Source organism: Leguminivora glycinivorella, chromosome 2 (genome assembly GCF_023078275.1).
Source record: "Leguminivora glycinivorella isolate SPB_JAAS2020 chromosome 2, LegGlyc_1.1, whole genome shotgun sequence".
Lineage (NCBI taxonomy): Eukaryota > Metazoa > Arthropoda > Insecta > Lepidoptera > Tortricidae > Leguminivora > Leguminivora glycinivorella.
The window spans coordinates 14045990-14071824 of record NC_062972.1 but is presented as its reverse complement, the minus strand read 5'-3'; the positions used below and the strand labels follow the sequence as shown (position 1 = coordinate 14071824).

General features: G+C 34.8%; 3 protein-coding genes across 6 annotated transcripts in view; 1 reads left to right on the top strand and 2 right to left on the bottom strand.

Annotated features, from left to right (window-relative positions):
* Positions 1 to 301: 301 nt before the first annotated feature.
* On the bottom strand, positions 302 to 21135 carry LOC125237315 (angiotensin-converting enzyme-like). Of its 3 annotated transcripts, XM_048144307.1 has the most exons (11): positions 20738 to 21135; positions 19585 to 20007; positions 19338 to 19499; positions 19137 to 19239; positions 18413 to 18748; positions 16678 to 16924; positions 15985 to 16118; positions 14962 to 15199; positions 5479 to 5577; positions 1375 to 1497; positions 302 to 874 (listed from the first exon to the last, which is right to left on the bottom strand). In XM_048144307.1, the coding sequence occupies exons 1-11, from the start codon at positions 20747 to 20749 to the stop codon at positions 499 to 501; spliced, it is 2253 nt and encodes a 750-aa protein (XP_048000264.1). In that variant the 5' UTR covers positions 20750 to 21135; the 3' UTR covers positions 302 to 498. The 3 variants fall into 3 exon arrangements, with proteins under 3 accessions (XP_048000264.1, XP_048000270.1, XP_048000275.1); XM_048144313.1 differs by lacking the exon at positions 5479 to 5577; XM_048144318.1 differs by lacking the exons at positions 302 to 874; positions 1375 to 1497 and having other exon boundaries at positions 5475 to 5577.
* Positions 21135 to 25835, top strand: part of LOC125237340 — a 22714-nt gene continuing 18013 nt past the window's right edge. The window contains exon 1 of the mRNA XM_048144336.1: positions 21135 to 21268. The gene's annotated coding sequence lies outside the window, so the exon portion shown is untranslated. The remainder of the gene's footprint in view (positions 21269 to 25835) is intronic.
* The window catches only part of LOC125237328 (glutathione S-transferase 1-like), an 11850-nt gene continuing 7456 nt past the window's right edge, over positions 21442 to 25835 (bottom strand). The window contains exons 4-7 of one of the 2 annotated variants that reach the window (XM_048144328.1): positions 25008 to 25066; positions 24607 to 24748; positions 23619 to 23783; positions 21442 to 22402 (exon numbers count right to left, since the gene is read on the bottom strand). In XM_048144328.1, the coding sequence (XP_048000285.1) occupies positions 22262 to 22402; positions 23619 to 23783; positions 24607 to 24748; positions 25008 to 25066 (507 nt within the window). In that variant the 3' untranslated portion in view covers positions 21442 to 22261. The remainder of the gene's footprint in view (positions 22403 to 23618; positions 23784 to 24606; positions 24749 to 25007; positions 25067 to 25835) is intronic. The other variant, XM_048144322.1, reaches the window with a different exon arrangement.

Below are 25835 nucleotides of genomic sequence, written 5' to 3'. Positions count from 1 at the left end.
TACGTGTAGCTTCAGCTTCACTTATACTTTCTTCTAGTATACATCAACCTCACACCTTTTTTTGACTTAAAATCTTACAGAAAATTATTAAATTAAACGAAAGTTCTTAGTAAAGTTTGACATCAAAATACATAGAAAGCCTTCTTTATGTTATCTAACTGCTACGACGAGCTATAACTATAACAAAACTGCCCAACGCTAATATATAACGACTTTTTTGGGAAAATAACTTTTACAAAGTCGGCGCCCTATAACTTCTAATAACTTAGAGGAGATGCACAGGAAATAAAACTCCAAAACAATAAGTAAAAAACGTTTATACATCACTCAAGTAACTTTTTTGATTTTAACTTACACATAAACAATATCTTATGATAACCGCAATACTTTTGCAGTAACTACACAATAAATTCAACATAGTGGCACAATCTTCGAGAAATCTACACGTTAATGATCCTAGACTCGCTGGTATTTCAATTTTGCAATGGAAAATATTTATCAGACTTTGTCTTCAACAATCCCTTCTATTTCATTCGTCTTACCTTGAGGCGTTTCATTCGTTACTATATCTAAAGATCCGTTTTTGCTTAGTCCACACATAGATAGGACATTAGTACCACTATGCTTCTTAATGCAATACATTAATACAATGAAAAGGGTCAGACATAACACTACCACTCCAACTATAATCGGAGCGCTTTGATCCATATCGTCGTCCTCTGTAACTTTGGCCAGTTTGATATTTTCTTCTTTTAAAAAGTCTTGTAACGTTGAAAAGAATTCTAGGAACCCTTTTGTAGATAATTCTGTTTCACCTGTCATCGCTTTGAGTACAGTACGCCAATCCTGACTTGCTCCAAGTGACATTCCAGTACTGAAAAAAAAAACGTTTACCGCAGTATAGCTAAGGTTACCTATTAATTAATAATAAAACCAATTCTAATACTTGTATGTACTTTAAAACAAAACTTAATGAGTTCGTAATATAGGTTTTTTAAAAAGTTAGGTACGTTTCAATCCACAGATCGCAGGATTAAACCCCGTCGTACTAATAAGTTGGTTTAACCTGTAGTTAACAAAATTGTTCATCGCACTACTAAATACAATACTGAAGTAAAACTACACCGTAGGTACTCGTAAAAGGAGTCAAACCAGATTCAAAGTATCATATTATGCCGTGACCAAAGAAGATAAGCATAAAAATTAAACCCACAGCTCATAAAAGTTACATGTTTACATCTAATTTGGCAAACGAAATGTCTGCCGAACCTTGACTTTAAGAAATGATTTAGACAGACCTTTTTGTTCTACCATCAACATTTTATTAACTTATCCTTAATGCATAAGGAGAGGTCACAGTATGTGCTTCCGTACCTGAGCAATTTTCCCGCTTCCTTCTGTCCGTAGATGGAGCATTCGTGCAGAGGTCCAGAGTGGTTCGTGCTCCTACACAAGGCCCGCAGAAGTTGGAACTCCAGGACATGAGACACCAGGTAACTGGGTAAGAGAAAGTGACCATTATTATGTATATTAGCAGCAGGTCGTGCATATTGATGTCGTTTGCGTATACAAATTATGCTCGCTTGCGCTTGAGGTTTCTCGATGAGTCATCTACAGATTTAGATTCGAATAATTTTACTTTTCTACTCATCAATTTATTAAGAACATTTGAGTTCAATTTGACTTCAGATCAAAACCACAGCCGTGTTATATAGAAGTTATTTTCATTTATTTTTCATAAATGCAGATTAACAATGGATTTATTCCAAAACATACAGAACTAAGGAGTGGTTTCATTGACATAAAACTAATCATTTTGTTATGTCCAGTTAATAATGTCCAGGCATTAATGTCAACATTTTGAAATCTGTTGCGGTTATTATCTCATTGCCTTTACACTATATTATAAATTTGTCATACACAGAAGGGGTATTTCCAGATAGGCTCAAGATTTCGGTAGTAAAACCGATTTTTAAAAAAGGGGACAAATGTGACATGTCGAATTATCGTCCTATCACTTTAATCCCTGTCCTATCTAAAGTTTTCGAACGCTTAGTATATAGGAAAATAATCGACTTTTTAGAAAAGTGTAAGTTAATAACACCAAAGCAGTACGGTTTCCAAAAAAGGAAATCAACAACACATGCCTGTTTTGAGCTGGTACGAAATGTCACCTTAAGTTTAAATGATAAAGCACCTGTGGTAGCACTGATGCTAGACATGAGTAAGGCGTTTGATTTCGTTTGCCATGAAACGTTATTATCAAAGTTATACAAATACGGCATAAGGGGACAACCGTATCTTTGGCTAGAAAGTTACCTTAACGGACGGAAGCAATGTGTTGAAGTTACAAAACTTAACTCAAACCATGAAAAAGAATCATATAATTCTCCTTACATTGAAAATAAATGCGGTGTGCCACAAGGCAGCATTCTAGGGCCAATTTTGTTTCTATTATATATTAATGATTTACCTAAAACCACACAAAACGACAGTATGCTCTTTGCAGACGATACAACTATCTTAATCAAAGGGGTGAATGGTGATTCTCTATGTCATAATATTAAAAATACACTGACAAATGTCACTCAATGGTTAAATGATAATAATCTTAATGTAAACTTGCAAAAAACGCAGCTGATCCAATTTCAAACATATAAAAGTAAACCACTTGAGATTACTACAGACTTTAATAGCGTGCAACTTAAGGAAACTGATGCTGCAGTTTTCTTAGGTCTACGTATTGACAAATATTGCAATTGGAAAGCCCATATTAACCACTTATGTAATAAGCTAGATCGTTTTGTGTATGTTTTGTGGCGTCTACGTTCTATTGTATCTGAAGCGGCAGCAACCGCTGCCTTTCACGGCTATGTATCTTCACAAATTCGTTACGGCTTAATAATATGGGGCAACTCAACCGAAGCAGATAGAGTTTTTATAGCGCAAAAAAAATGTGTTAGATCCCTGTGCGGAGCCCACTATCTAGACAGCTGCAGGCCATTATTTAAAAGAAAAAAGATTTTGCCGTTACCATCCTTGTATATGTATGAAATGTGTAAATTTGTGAAAAATAACATAGAACTGTTTAAAGAAAAAGGCAATGGAAAGCGCCACAAATACGACTTAGAGATACCAACGCAGCAAAGGCTAAAACTGTTCCAAAATAACTGCTATTGCATGGCTATAAAATTGTATAATTCAATTCCTGTGGACATAAGAATATTAGAAGGTAAGGCTTTTAGGAAAAAATTGTACAGTTTGCTATTAGAACATTGTTTCTATAATATAAATGATATAATACGACATTTTAAAATAAATAGTCTCTATAGATAACGAATTTTGTAAATTGACATTAGCTTTTCAAAATTTTTTTTCTTTACTCATAATATAATCCATTCTTCTTTATTTTGTGATGTAAGTGTATTTTATTTGTAAAGAGTCTTATAAGAGCTGTATCGAGTTGTAACTTTGATTAATGACATTATTTTCTTTATTTTATTTTTATTATACATGCAAACATTTTATTTATTTTGTTAGTAGTAGTATGATTAGAAGAATTTGACATTTGGTTTTTTTTTTTTCCGACCATCTTCTGTACTATATTTGTAATTTAATGTAATCAATATTTGAATGCTGAAAATTCAGCCAAACATGTAAAGATCTCGAATGTACATATTAACATCTTTATATCACTCGTGTTTCATCAAATAAAGAATTATCTTATCTTATCTAATACTCCAAGAAGATGAATGTGGGTATTATAGCGACAAGTGGCACAGTTAACATCATAGAAAACAATGTCACTTAGTCTTCGTTGGAAATAGCTTTTGACAAACCGATTAAGACGGGTTTATCGGGAATGGTGATCCAATCGCCTACCTTATACGATTCGATATAATTATACTTACGGCTCGATTCGAGTTTTATATATTAGATCAGTTTATGTTATGATACTGATCTGTCAGTGTCAAAAGACTCAAAAGCAGGGATCGATCAACCCCTTCCCAGAAAAAGCGCTTTAAACGACTAGGCTGATTGGCCTTTGAAGTGCTTACCTCAAAGAGTAGTACTAGTATAAGCTTACCCTTTCAATTGACTTGGCTCTTGGAAAGGTATCCCTTTCGAGATACCACTTGAACGAAAGGGTGACCCCTTCAAAATTAAAATAATATGACACCTGTGCTGCCAAACCTCGAATTCCCAGTTTTTTTAATATTTTCAACATAAATAACTTATATTAGTCTAAGACGGGAAACTTGAAGATTATATAATATAAGCATTATTATAATCAATACTTAGGAAGGGGTCTAAGGGACCTAAAAGGTTAATTATCCCGTATACAGTGTGTATTTCAAGACAGTTATTCTAGTTACTCTAGAAGACTTTAATGAATAAGTGCATGGTCGTAAATAGAAAAAAGTATGGTATGCAACGTTGTTTAAATGAGTCAAAAAATAATCCTGGTGTTTTTACTAACAATTTTTGGCCCCGCCTAAAATTATTACCTTTTTGACCTTTCTTAAACACCGGTTGCATAAAATACTATCTATTACTTACACATCAATGACACATCGCAAATATCTGATTAGTTAAATTAGATAGGTATTTGCTGAGTTGAATTAATACTCACTATGGATTCGTAATATACAATAGGTAATACAATTGTACAAATGTAATGACCTAAATTATGTAAATAGGAAAACTATAACCATTGTCATTATTAAGTTTTTTACACGTGTAAATTCCTAAATTATTAGGAATTAAGACACGTGTGCAAATCACCAGGTTAAATAACTCACGACAAGACACGTACCTATTGTACACTTTTCAATCAAAAGGATAACTGTTGGATGTTAACAAGACACTATTTCCATAATGGCTTCAATATGAAATCGATCTTATCGACAACCGACAATGGGGTACTATTGGATTTACTTCTATAGTTCTACACCTCCTAAATTACATTCTAAACTTCAGAAATCTTCATTTCTACTAAATAGACTGAACAACGCGCAAAGCTTTGCAAAAATATAGTACTCATTATTTGCTACGATGATTTGTGGCGCTTGATACATAGTTTTCTTTAAAGTTTGACTGGTCATAAATTTGTGTATTCAGAATAAAAATAGTGTTATAGTAAACTAGATAAATATATAATTATTTGATATGGTATACGTGTAAATAGCATGTGTAGTTAGCAGAACATCTCTGTGGTTCTGCTGGGAGGAAGCTCTGTAGCAGAACCACATTGAAATTAGATTTACCTACACAAAAACTAGGCAGAGAATTTTTCCAAATTGTCTGAGAACTTTATAGATATCTTATAGATATTTTCTGATATGTTTATATTTCCGAAAAACAACGTGGTTCTGCCGGGGAGCATGATGTAAACGTACGATATTGGCACGTGCGTTTAAACAACAATTTTGCCCCCTTGTAGAACAAATAACTACGAGAGGCACATTATAAACTTACGTAACGTATTGCACATGCGACACCACATGATACTTGGCTGCAGGATCCAGGTCACTCTCGTTGCGCGTGACGGGCGGCGCCACACCTGTTTCTTTAATCCTGCGAAATTCGTTACATAGCATAGAATATTTAGGCTTATAATAGATTGCACCGTTTATTTACATACTTAATTGAAGATATATTTCATAATTACAGAAATCCAAAATACAATAATCAAATTGAATCAGAGTGGAAGGGTCAGTTGGAAGTGGATAACCTAGGCGAACTTTTCTTGTTCGAATCGGGGAAATATTGCAAAAAGGCCAGGTCAAAAGTACTCGAAACCGACGAGCGTGTATGAGAAACGTTATGAAAGTGTGTGAAGCGAAAGTGGTTTGTCAGGATCGTAGTAAATGGAAATCCGTGATCTCTGCCTACCCCTCTGGGAAACAGGCGTGATTGTATGTATGTATGTAATAATCAAGGTGTTTGAAATTCGAACTATGTATAGAATAGAAAAACGTTTATTGCAGAAACCACCATACAGCACCACAATTGAAAGAAGAAAAGAATAGATCTTATGAACTAGATACTTACTAAAATAGTTATTTGTTACAAGGGGGCAAAGTTGTATTTTAACGCCGAGTGTGGAATTGAAAAACGAGCAAGTGAAAGGACTCTATTGTTGAACCACGAGCGAAGCGAGTGGTTCGAGAATAGAATCCTGAACTTGCGAGTTTTTTAACACACGAGAAGTAAAATACATTTGCACCCGTGTGTAACACAAAACTTTTCCCCTCACTATAGCGAGGAAACTACAACGCAAAAAATACGTTTATAACTGCTTCCAGTAGTTCCACAGGTGGTAAATCATCTTTATTACTAGATTCACCTACTTTTATCAATTTTAAAGCAGTTAATTTGACTTTATTCAAGGTCAAATTACTTTACCCACTAGTGGATAAAATATGTTTTTATCCGCTGGTATTAAAGGACAAAACACGTGTTTCCGAGCTAGTGAGGGGAAAATGTTCTTAATTATTACGTACCTTTACCTATATGATTCTAAATGAGTCCAGGAAGTACCCTGATGTAGATTCGTATTAAATGGTAGCCAAATATTAAATTTCACGATTTTTGGTATGACGAATTGACGATGATAACTCCAATTTGTCTGGCCTATACTGTTTAGCTTTACATTAAACGACTTCGGTATCTTTGCCCTCCTTCAACATACATATCGAGAGTTTAATGGTGAAACCCGATAAATAGAGATAATTTGTCCTTGAAATAACAACATTGGAAGAGATCCCTTATAGGGATAAGCTCGCCTTTGTATCTCTATTTCTACAAATTGTATATAAACTGCTGTACACAATAAAGTGATTAAGTACTACTACTACTACTACATTGTGGAAATTACACATACAAGGATAACTACGAGTATTTAGTTCTTTGAAATGTCATTACTATTTGTCTGCTTATCTACTACGTAATATTTATGTATTTCACTTTATATCATATTTAATACATTCACAGACCTGTTTATACATTATTGAAATAATTCCTATCCACTTCCTTATTTTCATCAAATCACTTTTTTGTTCCTTATATTGACACTGCCTTTAGTTTTCTGAGCTATCTTCTTACTTCCTTGGCCTCACGGAAGACCAGCGCTGTAGCATTATATGCTGGAGCATATGCTGAGTGGAGTCCTTTTGTGACCTCTATCTGCAGCATCAGCACCTTTTGTTGCATGCTAATAATAAGCAATATAGTTTTCCCCTCACTAGCTCGGAAACACGTGTTTTGTCCTTTAATACCAGCGGGTAAAAACGCATTTTATCCACTAGTGGGTAAAGTAATTTGACCTAGAATAAAGTCAAATTAACTGTTTTAAAATTGATAAAAGTAGGTGAATCTAGTAATTAAGATGATTTACCACCTGGGGGCCGATTTTTGAGTCTCACTGTCACTAAAATGCCGGTTGAAAACGGTGAATTGCCTATAATTTTCAGTGACAATTTTCTGAATTCGAACGCCGTGAGACTCAAAAATCGGCCCCCAGGTGGTAAATCATCTTAATTACTAGATTCACCTACTTTTATCAATTTTAAAACAGTTAATTTGACTTTATTCAAGGTCAAATTACTTTACCCACTAGTGGATAAAATGCGTTTTTACCCGCTGGTATTAAAGGACAAAACACGTGTTTCCGAGCTAGTGAGGGGAAAACTATATTGCTTATTATTAGCATGCAACAAAAGGTGCTGATGCTGCAGATAGAGGTCACAAAAGGACTCCACTCAGCATATGCTCCAGCATATAATGCTACAGCGCTGGTCTTCCGTGAGGCCAAGGAAGTAAGAAGATAGCTCAGAAAACTAAAGGCAGTGTCAATATAAGGAACAAAAAAGTGATTTGATGAAAATAAGGAAGTGGATAGGAATTATTTCAATAATGTATAAACAGGTCTGTGAATGTATTAAATATGATATAAAGTGAAATACATAAATATTACGTAGTAGATAAGCAGACAAATAGTAATGACATTTCAAAGAACTAAATACTCGTAGTTATCCTTGTATGTGTAATTTCCACAATGTAGTAGTAGTAGTAGTACTTAATCACTTTATTGTGTACAGCAGTTTATATACAATTTGTAGAAATAGAGATACAAAGGCGAGCTTATCCCTATAAGGGATCTCTTCCAATGTTGTTATTTCAAGGACAAATTATCTCTATTTATCAGGTTTCACCATTAAACTCTCGATATGTATGTTGAAGGAGGGCAAAGATACCGAAGTCTTTTAATGTAAAGCTAAACAGTATAGGCCAGACAAATTGGAGTTATCATCGTCAATTCGTCATACCAAAAATCGTGAAATTTAATATTTGGCTACCATTTAACACGAATCTACATCAGGGTACTTCCTGGACTCATTTAGAATCATATAGGTACCTACGTAATAATTATAGTATTTTATGCAACAGGCGTTTAAAGGAGGTCAAAAAAGACGAGTGGCGTGGGTAACAATTTGAGGCGAAGCCGAAAATTGTTATTAAGACGCCACGAGTATTTTTTGACTCAGTTAAGGTGGCTCGCTTTCCATACAAAAAACATCTACCATTTATTTAGTCACCGCACACTACAACTAAATAAAAATATGCGCATACATCTACTATACATTATCCGTCGTCGCAGTAGTGAATGAAATACATTGTTTCATACAGAAATCATGGAAAAATCCATGTGAATTTTTTATTAATTTTACGTAAATGTGCGTGCCAAATTTTGTGTACAGACACAGAGCCGTCATATTTCGCGCATTTTTAGTTGACATTGTCATCAGTGACATTTGGCTCTTGACAAGTAATTATTTAAAGATATTGGTTTAGTTAACTCAAGCAGACTCAGAAATAATGACGCATTTTGTCAACAAAGATACATATCGTGTATTTCGACACTGCTAATGTAAATCGAAATGGCGTCTCGGTCAAACGACCGACTATGATGCAGAAGATCGTGGGTTCGAGTCCGAAGTTTTTTTTAATCATTTGAACTTTTATGGACTTATTAAGTATTTTTTATTTTTTTAATGGAATATTTGACTATTACTATATTGCTTTCCTATTTTTTATTTTCATACAAAAATACAATACAATCCTATTATGCCTTTGTTGATAAAATAAAATATTACACGTCTGGTATAATACATTATACATAGGTCATAGTGCGGGCATAGTATTAGTAAAGTCTTGCATTTACTGAGCTGGTTGACCTATGTTATTGTTGTGTGAATGTTTTTCTTCAACAACTAAATGGTTATATACAAGAATATGGGTAGCTTTTGCACATTGTAATTTTTCCTCAGTCACCCGTTGACCACGAACGCTGTAAAGTGTTTGAAACATCGGGATGAATTTTAAACTCATTATACGCGATTTAATCCGTTTTCATAGTTTTTATTTCATGAGTATTAACTATCGCGGTAACTGAAGACAATATTAACTAAATGGTTACAAATAATAATTATCATCAATATAATCTGGTCCAGGCAGGCAATTATGGTCGCGCGATAAATGATAAAACATCTGGCCGTCCCTATAATCGCACTTACTAATAGTGCGACAGGGACGGCCTGATATTTTATCGTCTATCGCGCGACCATGCTACCCGTGCTGTACTACCTTTTGCCCGCGGCTTCGCTTGCGTTAGAAAGAGACAAAAGTAGCATATGTCACTCTCCATCCCTTCAATAATTCATTTCTTTACAATATTTCTTATTCAATCAATTATGTGTTATCGTGATCTGATCCGGTTCCGGCAGAATATCAGTGCTGCTGCCTCAGGGCGTAGCGTAATACTGAGCCGTAACCCTTTTGTCTTGTTGCGACGCGCAGAGTATCATAGTACGCGCGCTATGGTAAAAATCTGTGTAATTTCCTGTTTTCCAATTTGCTTATTATGTATTCTAATTCTTTTTTGTAACTTATTTCTTTTGTGTATTCTGTGTGTATTGTGACAAACAAATAAACGTATATCTATCTATCTATCTATCTATCTTCAACTATCTCCACTTAAAAAACATGTCAATCCGTCGCTCCGTTTGGCCGTGAAAGACGGACAAACAAACAAACACACATTATCTTTGGTGATACAACGAATTCTTCCACTTCAGATTATAGAGTAACCAGCTGTTCCCATTTATAATAAACTAGCTTTTGACCGCGGCTTCACTCGCGTAAGAAAGAGACAAAAGGTAGCCTATGTCACTCTCCATCCCTTCAACTAAATCCCCTTAAATAATCACGTCAATTCGTCGCTCCGGTTTTGCCGTGAAAGACGGACAAACAAACAGACACACACCCTTTCCCATTTGTAATATTAGTATGGATTTGACATTATTATTTATATTTCAATAATTATATATGTATAGCCCAATTTCGTCGGTAACAGCGTGTTATGTAATGGCGTCGTTGGTGAATAGTCGTCTGTCACGCCGTGAAGGTGCGTTCGATACCCAGGATTCTATAAACTTTTTGTATTTTTTTGGACATAAATTTCGTATTTTTTATTGACCGAGCAAGAATGGAGAGCCGAAGGATCAATTTTATCTTAGAGAACATATTGATTTTTTTATTGTCATTTTGATTTTCTATTTATTAAGTTGAGATATAAAACACAACTTTTAATACCCTCGCTAAATATAATATTTTATCGAAATTACTCCTTAGATAAAAAAAGTCCACTTGAGTTTTTAAAGCATTACGTTACTCAGTTAACTATTGCATTTTCATTTACTAATTTAAGATTTCAAAAGCGATTTGAATACCCTTGCTCCATCGAAAATAAACAATTAGAAAAAAAAACATTCGAATCGTAGTTTAGAAACTAAAATTTATCTATACTTTTTTGGATTTTTTTAAAATATCAAATTAGGATAATTATGTTAGAAATTCTAAGTTCGACGAACCCAAAAATTATTACCATGTAAGAGAATAGGTTTTTAATCTTTTTTGTGGAAAACGCTCAGTAACTACTGCACGAGTACATATACATTTATGTATAATAATAAAACAAAAAATAGTGTCTCATAGTGTTGTGTTCCTGCCGGTGAGTAAGGCTGCCAGAGCTCAACGAGGGTGTGGGGTGCTGACGACGGGAGGACTTACGGAACTAATTTGTTCCGTCTATTGTCCTTTGAGTCGTCGGCAACCCAAACCCTCCTTTGAACTTGTACCTACACTCCTTTTTACTGTGCACACGCAGCAAAGGGGAGTGTACAAGTTTCTAATGGGGCGGCAACGCGCATGCGACACTCTTTGAGTTGCAGGCGTCCATAGGTTACGGTGACCGCTTTCCATCAGGCGGACCGTATGCTTGTTTGCCACCGACGTAGTATTAAAAAAAAAAAAGAGAAAAAGTCCTGGATTCGAACCCAGTACTTCCATGCAAATCATGCGATGGCACGTATTTACCGCAAGGCTATTTAAACAAGCTGTCGTCGCGTGAAATTATCGACTAGAAGGAATACAAAAACACTGTTTGTATGTGTGAGTGGTACTTAAAAATAGTGTAAAATAGTAAATTTATCTACATTAAGGGGATTAACGTTACAATGAGAAGTTGAATGTTTGTTGTAATACGTCAATTTTAATATCAAATGTTCGCGAAACATAATTGAAAGTATATAAATGCCTGTACGACTCCACAAAAAAAATAAGACTGGTAATTTGCAGATTAACGCCATCTAACGCAGCCTGAGCTTCGGGTAACCTAGGCGAGCCACCTTAAACACCGTTGCATACAATACTTTTTCTACGACCATGCACATACTTTTGAATAGTTTTCTAGAATAACTTTCGTGAAATTCGCACTGTTTCCTACACAGATGTCATATATACCATAGATCAAGCAAACGTATCTACTTAGCGTGTCAAATGAACTCAGTGAAATCCACTGAGTTGTCCGTCTTTACTCGCAGCTTGCAGCTTTCGGGCGTCAATTTTTGTAAGTTGAAGTCAACCAAAACATAAAAAATGCCTCGTTACGTGATATTCAATTGCAACAACACAAAAATTATGAACAATCAAGAGCCTGAGACATATTTAAAATTACAGGCAAGAATCAACTTCAGTACAAAATTTGACACGCTCGGCCCCTATACAAATATATGAATTTGTTTCTTCTATCTAAATTAAGTTCTGTGGTTTCCTACAAGTATTTTGACTTGTCCTCTGCAATGTTTCTGCACTCACCCTGTCGCTCGCACTTCCCCGCGCCGCCGCCCGCCCCCGGCCGGCGCCCCGCGGCCCGCTATATTCCTTAAAAGCTACCTAACAATGCTGTAAGAGCTATATCGTATGCGTGGGTGCGCGGGGCGCCGGCCGGGGGCGGGCATCTTTTATGTAGGGTTTTAACGATCTATGCACGACACGGTAAATGACGAATAACAACACGGGAGTAGAAAAAGAACATTTACAGCATGCTGGCAATTTATTCTTAGGAAAAATCTAATTCAACTGGTCTAAAGGTTATTTCTCATTTAGTTAGTCTTTTATTGAGTACTTCATGATAGATACGTTTGTACCTACGAATTTCCAATCGAGCCTCATGCCAACCTTGGAAATAATTAGAATGGTCATCCTACCAGGCAAAATAATCTAATCAAAATGATTTTTTTGTCATGGTGTTATCGTTCGGTATTAATAGTATTGACTACTAAAAAGTAACTAAACTAATTTTTTACCAGCGTTTTTATACATATTTATTCGACGAACATAAATAATATAAAATATATCCTTCCGAATTTCATACAATAAATTTGTTAAATAGGATACTATCCCATCTCAAATTCAAGTCAATTCAAATTCAATTCAAAAATAATTAATGTCAAAATACAAAAATAATAATATCATAAAGAAAAAAAAATTAAAACTAATCTTAAAAAGACAAGAGATAAATTTGAAAGGAGAACCAAGTTCAATAATAAGAAAAATATTTAATTATTTATAAATATTTTTTTATAATATGTTTATATCTTTTTATATTGTTTTGTAAGTGTTTTTTTTTATTTTACTTTTATACTCATATTGTAAAAAACCTAGCATAAGAAAAAAGATAAATAAAGAAAAAGAAAAATATAATAATATTATTTTGATCATTTCATATGAATTATGAAATAAGCTGAGGTCAAAAGTTGATCCGTGTAATATAATAACACACAAATCACACAACAGTTGTTGTGACGCCAATTCTTTCCTTTTAACTTGGCTTAATACGCTGCTAACTTAACAATAGTAGTCATACTTGTTATGGAGAATTTTTGGCCAAAAGCTGCACTTTTGGATGGAAGCAAGCCGCTTTGCATGGTGATAGTAGACATCATAGTAAACGATTTTTTCCGAGGATATCGAAATTTCATCCCTTAGGAAGCCGAGCGTAGCGAGGTGTTTTATGAAAATTAAAAAAATTCTATCTTTTTATTGTATCGTCCGATTTTGACAAAACGTATCTCAAATGGTATTAATTTTTGTAATTTAAAAAAAAATATAAAGAAAAAAAATTTGAAAGAAAAGTAATAAAAAAATAAAAAAAGTAAATTTACGTCTCGCACTGAATAACTTCAAAGAATGACAGACAAAATGTACAATGTCGATATACGAGTTTTTCTAAATCGAAGACAGATAATTTTTTAGTTGAAAACTGAAGACCGCATCGAAATCAGATTAGCATTTTTTAAGATACAAGTTGCCAAAGTTGGGAAAGATCGCTTTATATGGCCACTTTGAATTTCCTTTGCCAGAAAGTCAGAAATAATATGTTTTTCTGACACAGAAAAATACATAGTAACAGTACACATCAAAATAAAATTAAAAATTCCGAGGATATTATAATTTCATCCCTTAGAACGACGAGCGTAGCGAGGTCGGTTACGAAAACCGAGAAAAAAATCTCATTTTTTTGTACGTCGTCCGATTTTGACAAAACATGTTTCATTTGAAAGGTATTGCTTTATATAACTTAAAAAAAAATATTGAAAAAAATTGGAAAAAAATGTAAGATTTAAAAAAAAAAACCTTAATTTTCGTATCACTCTGAATAACCGCAAAAAACGGTAGACACGGTGTATAATTTCGATATATGATTTTTTAAATTAAAGACAAATAAATGCATGATTATAAACTAAAAACCGAATCGAAATCGAATCAGTAGTTTTTAAGATGCAAGTTGTCAAAGTTGGCTTAGTTTGTTTATATGGTCGCTTATAAATTCCTTAGGCAGAAAGTCAGAAACATTATATTTTTCTTACATTTTTTTTCGGTTTTCGTACCCGACCTCGCTACGCTCGACGTTCTAAGGGATGAAATTATAATATCCTCGGAATTTTTAATTTTATTTTGATGTGTACTGTTACTATGTATTTTTCTGTGTCAGAAAAACTTATTATTTCTGACTTTCTGGCAAAGGAATTTCAAAGTGGCCATATAAAGCGATCTTTCCCAACTTTGGCAACTTGTATCTTAAAAAATGCTAATCCGATTTCAATGCGGTCTTCAGTTTTCAACTACAAATTTATCTGTCTTCGATTAAAAAAAACTCGTATATCGACATTGTACATTTTGTCTGCCATTCTTTGAAGTTATTCAGTGCGAGACGTAAATTTACTTTTTTTAATTTTTTTCTTACTTTTCTTTCAAAATTTTTTTCTTTGTATTTTTTTTAATTACACAAATTAATATCTTTCATTTGAGATACGTTTTGTCAAAATCGGACTACACAATAAAAAGATAGAATTTTTTTAATTATCATAAAACACCTCGCTACGCTCGGCTTCCTAAGGGATGAAATTTCGATATCCTCGGAAAAAATCGTTTTACTATGATGTCTACTATCACCATGAAAAGCGTCTTGCTTCCATCCAAAAGTGCAGCTTTTTTTTCATAACTAGTATGACTATAGCAAAAAGATACATGTTTGAAATCTCAACATTGCCTCACCTAAGATCCCACCAATGCTGGTTCCAATTTTGAACGCTGCTGTTGCCAAAGACATCCCACCGCCACTTATCCAACACGTATGCATATGCCATCAAGGGTAGTTTCTCTAAAGCCACCCAGAGCAGGTGGTTCATAGTCACTTCAGGGCTGGCTTCCACTTTTACGAAACTCAGGGTCTTCAAGTGGCTTGGCGAAGTCAGCTGGACAGCTACGATGTCTGAGATTGCGTCGTGGAATGCTGGAAATGATTTTAAAATATTTATAATAGTAAAATCTAAATGTTTCAATTTAAGTAGTTAGAAAAAATACACAATTAAAACAAAAAAGTAGGTGGATGCTTGCTTATTAAATATTATTAGATCATGGAATAACGAGTATCATTTTGTTAGTCAATTTTCCGCTATGTTAATAAGACAAGTAGTTCACACAAGGGGTTTGATAACAATTATCTGATTTTCAACGTTTTACCAAGACTATTAGACCAAACATTGATAAAAGTCTTAGCTTCAGCTTGAGTAAAAGTTTTTGCCACTTTCGAATCTTCTTTCTACGGGTCGAAATCACCAGTCGATTTTCGTGAAATTATGTCGTGGGCTTACTTAAATAGGTTTGTTGCTGATGTCGTTCTTTATTACAATTAAGATTAAGCTATGACTACAGCCCTCAGTGGCTACAAATCAATTAATGTCAATAAGTCCAGCCTATTGTTAAAAAAGTTGTTCATGAAGAGCACAAGCTCTTCAAGCCAAAACAGTTTCCTTTTTTTTTATTCCACGTCGGTGGCAAACAGGTATACGGTCCGCCTGATGGAAAGCGGTCACCGTAACCTATGGACGCCTGCAACTCAAGGGGTGTCACATGGGCTATTGGCGGAAGAACTCCTCAGTTTCATAACACCATCATCATCATCGTTTGCTTACCCTTATCTCATTCATTTGGTGTCGGGCAGCGATTCTTCCTCTTCCATACCTATCACCCGTCATCTCCTCAGTTTCATAACATTAAGCCTAAAATAATGCTTACCTGGATTAGGGCCATCTCGATACAAAGGAGGCAGGTGGCGATAGTGCTTGAAGTACTGGACGTGTCCTAGCAGCCTTGCGGCCCGGGACAACCCCACCGCCACATCTGTGATTTTCTCTCCGCACCATTTTATCCTGAAAGTTGAATAAAAGAAACATGGTCAAACACGCCACTACAGCTTTTTTATGTTATTATTAATTTAATATTAACGAATTACTACTCGAACCCTGTACCTACTCGACTACGCCGATATTGAAGCATCACTAAAGTTAGGCCTCATAAAAATCATTGACGACCACTTAATTTCGAAAACAAATTCCTAATCTGTTTTACAGATATGTTTTCATGCTATTCCGCAAATAAGCATACAACTCGCCTAATGCATTGCAGTCCTTATCCTATGGATGTCTGCGACAACCCCAAAAGTGTTGAATTCGCGATGCCGACCCTAGGTAACGCACCTTTTGGCAGCCTTACTCATCGGCAGAAACACAACGCTATGAGTAGAGTTTTGTATGCCTATAAAAATAATTTACTGAGAAACTCTTGGAATATTAGAAAATATTATAATTTCCTTGACTAAGGCTTATTGAGTAGGTATAATATTATGTGTTTTCATTTTATGTATAAAGATTAAACTAATGATTTCATACATGTTTTGAAAACCAAAACGTGTGTGTGTCTTTATTTTACCTGTAATTAGCTCCATCACACATGTCATGGCTCGAAGGCAAGCAGTTAGCTGTAGCCATTGTATCAGTGATTCCACGATAGGACTCAATGGCGCTTTCAAACCCGAGGGACTGGTGGAATTGGTCCACCGCATCGAACAAGTCTTTAGAATGAAGGGTCTCGTTATTTTGCACTTTCGGCCTGACCACTTCTGGGTATGCGGCTACTAGGGGATAGATGGCTTGCCACTCTTGAGCCCATAAGTTACCTGAAACATTACATTTTAAAAGCTGATGACATTTTGCCGTGACTCTTACTACAGGCGCATTACATTTTCAATGTTAAACTTTATACATATAAAATTAATTAATTTTGATTTACAGCTACTAGACGGTTTATAGGATTAATCGTATAAATTTTCGTAAATCATAAGCTCAAGTTTCGTATCTACATGTATTTATTTATGTTGTTTTAAACATGAAATAAAATATTATAATCATTTACAAAATCACGACTACTCTACATAATAACATAATTATTAACATATTGATGAAATACTTTTTAGGGTTCCGTAGTCAACTAGGAACCCTTATAGTTTCGCCATGTCTGTCTGTCCGTCCGTCCGTCCGCGGATAATCTCAGAAACCGTTAGCACTAGAAAGCTGAAATTTGGTACCAATATGTATATCAATCACGCCAACAAAGTGCAAAAATAAAAAATGGAAAAAAATGTTTTATAAGGGTACCCCCCCCTACATATAAAGTGGGGGCTGATATTTTTTTTTCATTCCAACCCCAACGTGTGATATATTGTTGGATAGGTATTTAAAAATGAATAAGGGTTTACTAAGATCGTTTTTTGATAATATTAATATTTTCGGAAATAATCGCTCCCAAAGGAAAAAAAAGTGCGTCCCCCCACCCCTCTAACTTTTGAACCATATATGTTTAAAAAATATGAAAAAAATCACAAAAGTAGAACATTATAAAGACTTTCTAGGAAAATTGTTTTGAACTTGATAGGTTCAGTCGTTTTTGAGAAAAATACGGAAAACTACGGAACCCTACACTGAGCGTGGCCCGACACGCTCTTGGCCGGTTTTTTTTACTTTAATAGTGATCAATGGCATCAGAATCAGGTTAGCTCTGATCTGGTAATAATTGTTTTACTCATAAATGAAGTAATTTCCTCAAAATTCAATTCAGGTCATAATATTTGAACAGGTTTTATGTTTTATTATCTTCTTTAATTAAATGTTGATTGTAAAATTATTGAATTTGTCCTCAGCAAAAGTTAAACACAGGAAAATGGTGTGATCGTAATACTGAAACACGATGGAGACCGATCTTTTAATATTTTTAGCAAAATGCATAGGTACCTTTTTCAGGGGAAATAAATGCATTACACATACTACCCAGGCGCAGGGACGGGCCTGTGTGCTTAGCCGAATACACAAACGCTCACGAAACGCTCACAATAATATCTCTTTCGTTGCTATCTCTATCGCTCTTGCGTATTGGCGCGACAGGTCCAGACTTCTTTCTGCAGCGTTTCGGTGGCGTTTCGCGTCGTAGAAACTGGGGTGGTTATGTGGAGTTCCTACTTAGGCTGATGAGATCCGTGTATACCCACTAAAATCCTTCAGCAGCCGTCTTCATGCTATAATCGAGCGAGGTTCCAGACACGTCGTGGTACTTTCTACCTATCTACGGCAACAATTGAATTGACTGGCTAATCATATAAATTTGAACTTACCTAGAATATGCGCTGGGATAAGGCCATCATTGCACTGTAAATCTACCTTGTAAATCTTCTTCAGCTTTGCCTTGACATAGTCGTGTAACAGATCATACAAGGGTTTAATTTCATTCCACATTTTGTCGACATTTTCTACAAAATGTTCGTCTTCGAAGGCATATCGCCACATGTCTCCAGCGTCAGTAAAGTTTTCCGATTCAGCCACTCGATTCATTCTCATTACATAATCCTTGAATATGGGGCGAATTTTCCTGCCAGTACTATCCCTATAAGCTTTCCAGTAATATGCTAGTTCTTTGGAATCGTTACTGGTTTTGAATATGGATATGATATCTAAAAGAAGCAAATATTAATTGAGTAATTTAAGTGTGAGTATGTATTAAATATGTATGTTTTTAGAAAAAAAGATTATTATACTCCCATACCTATTATACATTTACCGCACCTATTACTTGGTCTCTATTTGGCTCACACACTTACTATCAGAGCATGACTTCTGACACTAAGATCACCTGCAGCACCTACCACTTTACCTATACTTCACATTTTTAATAATAGCAATATTATAGGTATAGTACCGATCTGTTACAGAGATTAAACTAAGTAACCTTCCATGCTTAGAATTTTGTATGCATGAGAGTCAATTTCTACTGCTTTAACGCCATCTCTGGATGACTAAAACTAAAATTAAATAACTACGAGTAGGTATCAGATGACTAACCGCTCATAGTTCGTAACGAATCGTCCGAGCATACCGTTGCATTATATGCACACACGGACACTCTGCTCCATATACGCTGCATTGTATCTATTTCTTCACGTTGCTGAACACAAAAGAATTGATAATCAATAAAACATAATACATGCAATTTATATGATAATGATAAAGCATAACTGTTTACGATATTAATTCAATTCATACTTTACTCTGAGGCATTTGAACATTTGTCCCCCTTTCTTTGATTATGCGAATCTTTCTATTGATTTTAGAATCGTTTAAATTCGGTATTTCTTGTAAATATTTTGTTTTTATTATATTCCAATATTTTTTCTTTATTTCATCTTCTTCTGCTGCCACTCGAACCTGAAATGTACCAGTAAACGGGTAGATCTTTAAAACTATATTTTACTACAATCTTTTTAGACACAATACATTTTGATTGCTGTACCATTTTATTTTTCTTTACTTCGTCATTAATATTTGTGACGTAGTCCCACAAGGCATCCTGGGAAGTTTTACATACTTCTAAACTTAGCTTGTCCATGTTTTCCATAAAACTATCTAAAGTCATATTCTCGCTATCTATCTCATTTAACTGAGATTTAAAATTTTGTACATCATCGTTACTAATTATCATAGTGTTTGGGTCTAGTACTGATCTCATGGCATCGTCTAGAAACTTTTTGTCTTTTATTTCTTCAATGTCGATTTCTTCGTGACCACTTTCATCTGCCGCCGATGTATCCACTGTTTTGTTGCTTTTCGGTGTCACAAGCTCATCCCCTGACATGTCTGACGTAGGATTAGCGTGAATCGACACCCGAACTCCTATTGTCAGTGATACTGCGAAGGCTACAGTACATGTTAATTGCTGTAACAATTATGTTTGTCAAGAATAGAGTTAACAATGAGTTGAGGGAGGTAAGTATACATTAGCGTATGTGGCCTTATCGGTAATCTAAGCTCCAGTGTACCTACGCATTATGAAGTACTTGCAGTAAGGGCAGGATGTTGCATAACGCCGTATATTATCCGGTTGATCTGGACATGAGAGGAATGGACACCGATACGAGTAATGCACGAATCTATAAAACATCTAGTATCACGTGGATATAATTCAACAATGGCCCCAGTATATTGAAATAATGGTCGCATCCTCTCGACACTGGTACCAGCTGTCGCTGTCGGCCTTTTAATGAATTCTTGTTGCTATCTCAAAAATATGAAGAAATATAACACTAACTTAATTTTATGTAAGTAGTTGTCAATTTCATTTAAGATGCAAGTGATTAAACAAAAAGCAATATTACGAGTAATTCCACTGACACATTATATACCTCCTCCAAAATTGTATTCAAATTTAAATGAAAACGTTTGCATGGAGATGAAATTTAAAAGTTTATTGAACCATATAATCAGTTACCATACGTTGTACGTTTTTAATAGGTAATTGGAATTGATTAATTTTATCAGATAATTAAAATTCTATTAGGTAACTTTACCTAGTGATATTATGACTAGACTCAAAGAAAAACAAGATAATAAAATAAAATGTAGGTAAAAGAAACAATACAAAGGAATTATTTATGCATAATACGCACATAAAACAGCATGGTGTGATAATCCGAAACGTTATCATGAATGCTCAACACAGAACTCACTACATTTTCATTTTCTTTACTTATCTTCACAAACGAAAGCCGAGACACGACAGCACTCGATAGTGCTAAGGAATGTTTATGAATCGAGCGGCCTGTTTGGTCTTTTTGTGGTGGATTTTTCAAATTGTAACAATCGAACGTTGTTTTGAAAACGTTAACGGTGCACGGCCGGCCGCGGTCGCCGGCGCATTGTTGTGATGAAATGGCTACCTGCGCTGCATCAACAAACGGCCGTTCTCGTGCGACCGGACGGCGCTCTGGAACTGCTGGCGTCGCCACCTCGCCGCGCTGGCGCAGGCGCGTCCCCCTAAAACGATTTAGGAAGTCGATCCCGCGGTTATTTACAATATTGGACTGCTGCCGCTAGATTATTGTTTAACGAATTCATTTTACTTCGGTATATGTTTATTAAAGGTTTCAACAATTATTTTGTTTTATGTATTTAGCAATCAATCAAATGGGATTTTACAGGTTTTGTATGTTTTGATATTATGAGTGTAATGAATATAGTTAAAACAGTGACTCAAGCTGTTTATAATTTATAATTACTTTTTTAATTTGGAAATAAAACTCATTGTATACTTTTTATAAAATTTTATTGAGAAATTAAACAGAAAATAATCATCTTTTGTAAGTTTTTAGGGCAATATTGCATATGTGTAGTTTTTTTTTCAGGTAAACGTAACTAACAAAATGCGAATTGTACTTTTTAACATTGTGTGTATTTTGATTGGCTTCTGGTGTTACAGATGTGTTCTATGTTCTATTCGAACTTTAAGATATGTACATACTTTAAATAATAATTTTAGTCTAAATACGATACGGATCATATATTACGTTAGTGTCAAAAATGACGTTTCTTCAAACAAAATCGTCAATATAACACTGACATAATACCATAAGTACAGATCGTACTCTTAAAGTTCGAATTGGGAAATGTCGGTGTGTTTATTTGCAATGTGATAATTGTGCTAAATAACTTTGTTATAGGTACTTATTCTAATTGTAATAAATTAATAATTATATAAATTAACAATAGCCAGGTGTCCTATTAATAATTTGTGCTAAGGTATTCGATAGTAAGTTAGAACAATAAAATTAGAGAGCAATTTTTCTTTCAGTATAACTTAATATACCTAACATAACATTTCTGATGTTCACTCTTCTGTAACAATAAACATAACGACGTAGGCAAGCGTTGTACAAACAATTATAATAATATAATAAAATAAAATAAAAATGTTTTATTCTGTATCAACAAATGTTTTACAAAGTATCTGCGCTGGTGCCTCTTTTTAAGTGAGGAAACACTTGTGCTAAGAGAGCACCGCTCTTCCACGGTATACACTGTTTATCTTATAAAATTGATCCTTCTAATTAAATTTTAATTTGAATACCAAAATCTAACAATACTTAATTTAAAAAATGTACTTTTTGGTCTACCGTACTTTTTTGTGCGATAATTTAATCTTTCTTTAAGAAAGAGGCTAGTATTTTTGAACCTGTTACGTCTATATCTTTATATCCGTAGGGCTCCAAAGACTTCTTCATTCTTTCGAACCATTTCGTCACGTTCTCGTGGGCACTGAAGTCGTAACCGAATGCCTGAAACGAACAAGTATATGATTTTAACTATAAAACTCCCTTGAGGCTCAGACATATTTAAAAATATTTTAAGCGGGTTACGTTCGTAGAAAAGGAAGTTATGAAGTTAATCAAAATGTTTGTAAGTAATTTGATAACTGTTTCCAATTTAATTCAAGTCAACTTACCTACACTAAACCAACATTAAAAGTGGGATGATTGAAGTCTGATTCAAGGATATTTATGGTTGTGTATTTAGCTTAAAGTACCATTTTGCTATTGAAAACTACTAAGCTAACTAGAAAATTAGTATTTAATAATAGACAATTAGACTATGATCAGTCACTAGACATGATATATGTACAGTCAACCAATTAGAACCCTAGGCCACTCTAGAACCATGCCAAAATGACAAGGAGTAAGAGATTTTTTATTACAATCTGACGTCACTATGACATAGTTCTACAGTGGCCTAGGGTTCCAATTGGTTTACTGTACTATAATGACCTAGCTAAGCTAAGTTACGTAATTCGAGGCCAGGGTATATAATTGCACAATATTCCATAAGTATTATGGTTAGGCAGATCGTGAAATTCTTGGGCATATCTAGAAAAATAAAATTATTTTTCTTTTGTATTGTTTTTCGATGAAGTATATCGGCGTGCCTATATTTATGGCACCTGAGGGAATCTAACGAATTTATCCCTGCCGTCAAAACATGGGCATTTGTGAAATTAAGAGCTATAAGTCGTATTTAATAATTTACTATAAATAAATAAATATAAATAAATATTATAGGATATTCTTACACAGATTGACTGAGTCCCACGGTAAGCTCATGAAGGCTTGTGTTGCAGGTACTCAGACAACGATATATATAATATACAAATAATTACATACATAGAAAACATCCATGACTCAGGAACAAATATCTGCGCTCATCACACAAATAAATGCCCTTACCGGGATTCGAACCCGGGACCGCGGCGTAGCAGGCAGGGTCACTACGCGCCAGACCGGTCGTCGTCATTTACTATAAATTATTAATATGCCTACTTGCAAAAGAAATTATCTTTGTCTTTATAAATATTACGTACTGTGTAAATAAATAGAAAATCTAGTGGCAATCGTCTTTGTATCATCATGGTCAGACCCAAAAATGCCCGAAAAAAGAAATTATTTTAGTCTGATCAAAACGTAAAAACGTTTTGCAAAAATCTGTAAAGCCACAACTTACATCCATATTAGTCAAAGTGACCACCATAGTGATGTCGGCGATAGTCATATTGTCGCCGGCGACGAAGGCTCGTCCATCTAGGAAGGAGTTCAGCCACCCCAGTGCTTCGTCTAATTTGGCCGCATTTTCTTCGTTATATTCCTCGCCTTGGAATATCATAGGCATCTGCATAAAATAAATAAATATTGGTGGACACCTCACGGAAACTAATCCAGTCCAACTAAGCAAAGCAAAATATACATAGAAAACATCCATAACTCAAGAACAAATCAGGACTCATGCCAGACCGTCGTCGACCGGTTGTCACGATTAAGCATTGTGTGCGCTGACCAAAAGTGTTGATTTTATGTTGTCTGTATACTAATGAAGAAAATTGAATGAAAGGAATGTATTTAATTTCAATATTATCAGTTGTCAAAACTAATATTTACATGCTACATAAGCAGTATTATTGCGCAGCACAAGTACAGTCAACCAATTGGAACCCTAGGCCATGTCATTATAAATCAGATTATAAGAATCTCTTACCACTTGTCATTTTGACATGGTTGCAGAGTGGCCTAGGGTTCCAATTGGTATAACAAGTAGGTAAGTACCTAGATATATTCAGTATCAATATGCACCAGATGTCACGACGCCCCAAAAGTAAGTGTTACATTACAGTCTAATTGTTCTAAATATAGATACTTGTACAGTCAACCAATTGGAACCCTAGGCCACTCTATAACCATGTCAAAATGACAAGCAGTAAGAGAGTTCTTACAATTTGATTTATAACGTCACTATGACATAGTTCTACAATGGCCTAGGGTTCCGATTGGTTGACTGTACATAAGTGTAGTTTTATATACAACTTTCTAGTTAGGTATATCATCATATAAGTACGTAACGACAACGTATCTCTATTTAGAGAGAGAGTGACATCAACAGACACAGTACCTGGCACTTTAATCACACAAATTGGCAAGATTAACAGCCAATTACTTACATATAAATTATAGTAGCGAAGAAAGAGTGTCCCCTGGTCAAAGTTCAGTCGGCTGTCGACAGTCGCTCGGAGCCGAGGATTTTTCGGGTACAGGGTGTCGTCACGCCCATATGCGTTCACCAAGTATGCCATTATTGCTCGACTACAAGATAAAAAAATCTGGTATTAGTTTTGAATATTAGAAAAGGTGGGATGTGCAAGAGGGTTTGATGGGAGATGGGTTTATCATTGAAAACACAAGCCAAGGAAGATCAAAATGATTTTATGAATTTACCCAATTCTTTTAAATCTGAAAGCGATTTTCATGACCATCGAAAAATATTATAAATTCAGTTCACTATTTTCAAAACCAGACAGGTGATTAATATTATACAAATAATTAATTGAAGTATTCTTCTCACCTTTCCCATAATATGAATCCATTGTCATCCATCGTTGGTATTGTGTGTTGTGGGTTCATCTGTGTACAAAATATTTAACGTTTATTCATTTAACGTTACTCGCACGGGTTTCGCACGGGGAGTAAATAATAAAAATAGATTTGTACCTAGTAAGTTTTCTTAACCCTTCGTATGCAGCATGTTATTTTTGATCACTAAAAAAGTGATTGATAAACTAAAATTCACACGCACACCACTTTATTATTGGTACCACGGTACAACCAATTTAAACCAATGTCCGGCGTCTGCTAATTTTACACGTTTTTTGACGACTGCCATGCATGAAGTTAGACCGAGTTTACTTAAAGTAAAATAAAACCATGTGCACTAAATATTCTAGCCTTTATTTATTATAAAAGTTGGAGACTATGAGGACATTGAGTAGAGGTTGCTGGGAGGATCCTCTCCAGCAACCCCAACTTTATTTGGCTTTTACTCTTAAACTAAAGGGGTAGGTACAAATTATTTCAAGTAAGTACAAATTCAGCACCTATTGTGTACTACTTAATGCAGCTGCTTGTTTATCCTAAAAAGTAATGAAATCTACATAAAGTTCCTTACTGCGATTTCATTATTATTATAGTTAACTAGCCTTTGCCCGCGGCTTCGATACTTAAATCCTGAGGTTGCTGGAGAGCATCACATCTTTATTAATAGGAGAAACTCCAGAAAATGCGTTCATTACATTTTGAGTTTACCGCGAACATACAAACGAAGAGACGCAGCTTTATTCTATAAGATCTGTATACTCGTAGTTACTAGGTATTGGCTACGTGCACGACAATTACG

What these genes read in the sequence shown, in the direction of transcription:
- LOC125237315 (XM_048144307.1), bottom strand. An exon ending in CAGCATTGGTGGGATCTTAG is followed by an intron (nt 5,578 to 14,961) that starts GTGAGGCAATGT and finishes CGAATTTCGCAG; the next exon opens with GATTAAAGAAACAGGTGTGG. An exon ending in GAAGCGGGAAAATTGCTCAG is followed by an intron (nt 875 to 1,374) that starts GTACGGAAGCAC and finishes TTTTTTTTTCAG; the next exon opens with TACTGGAATGTCACTTGGAG.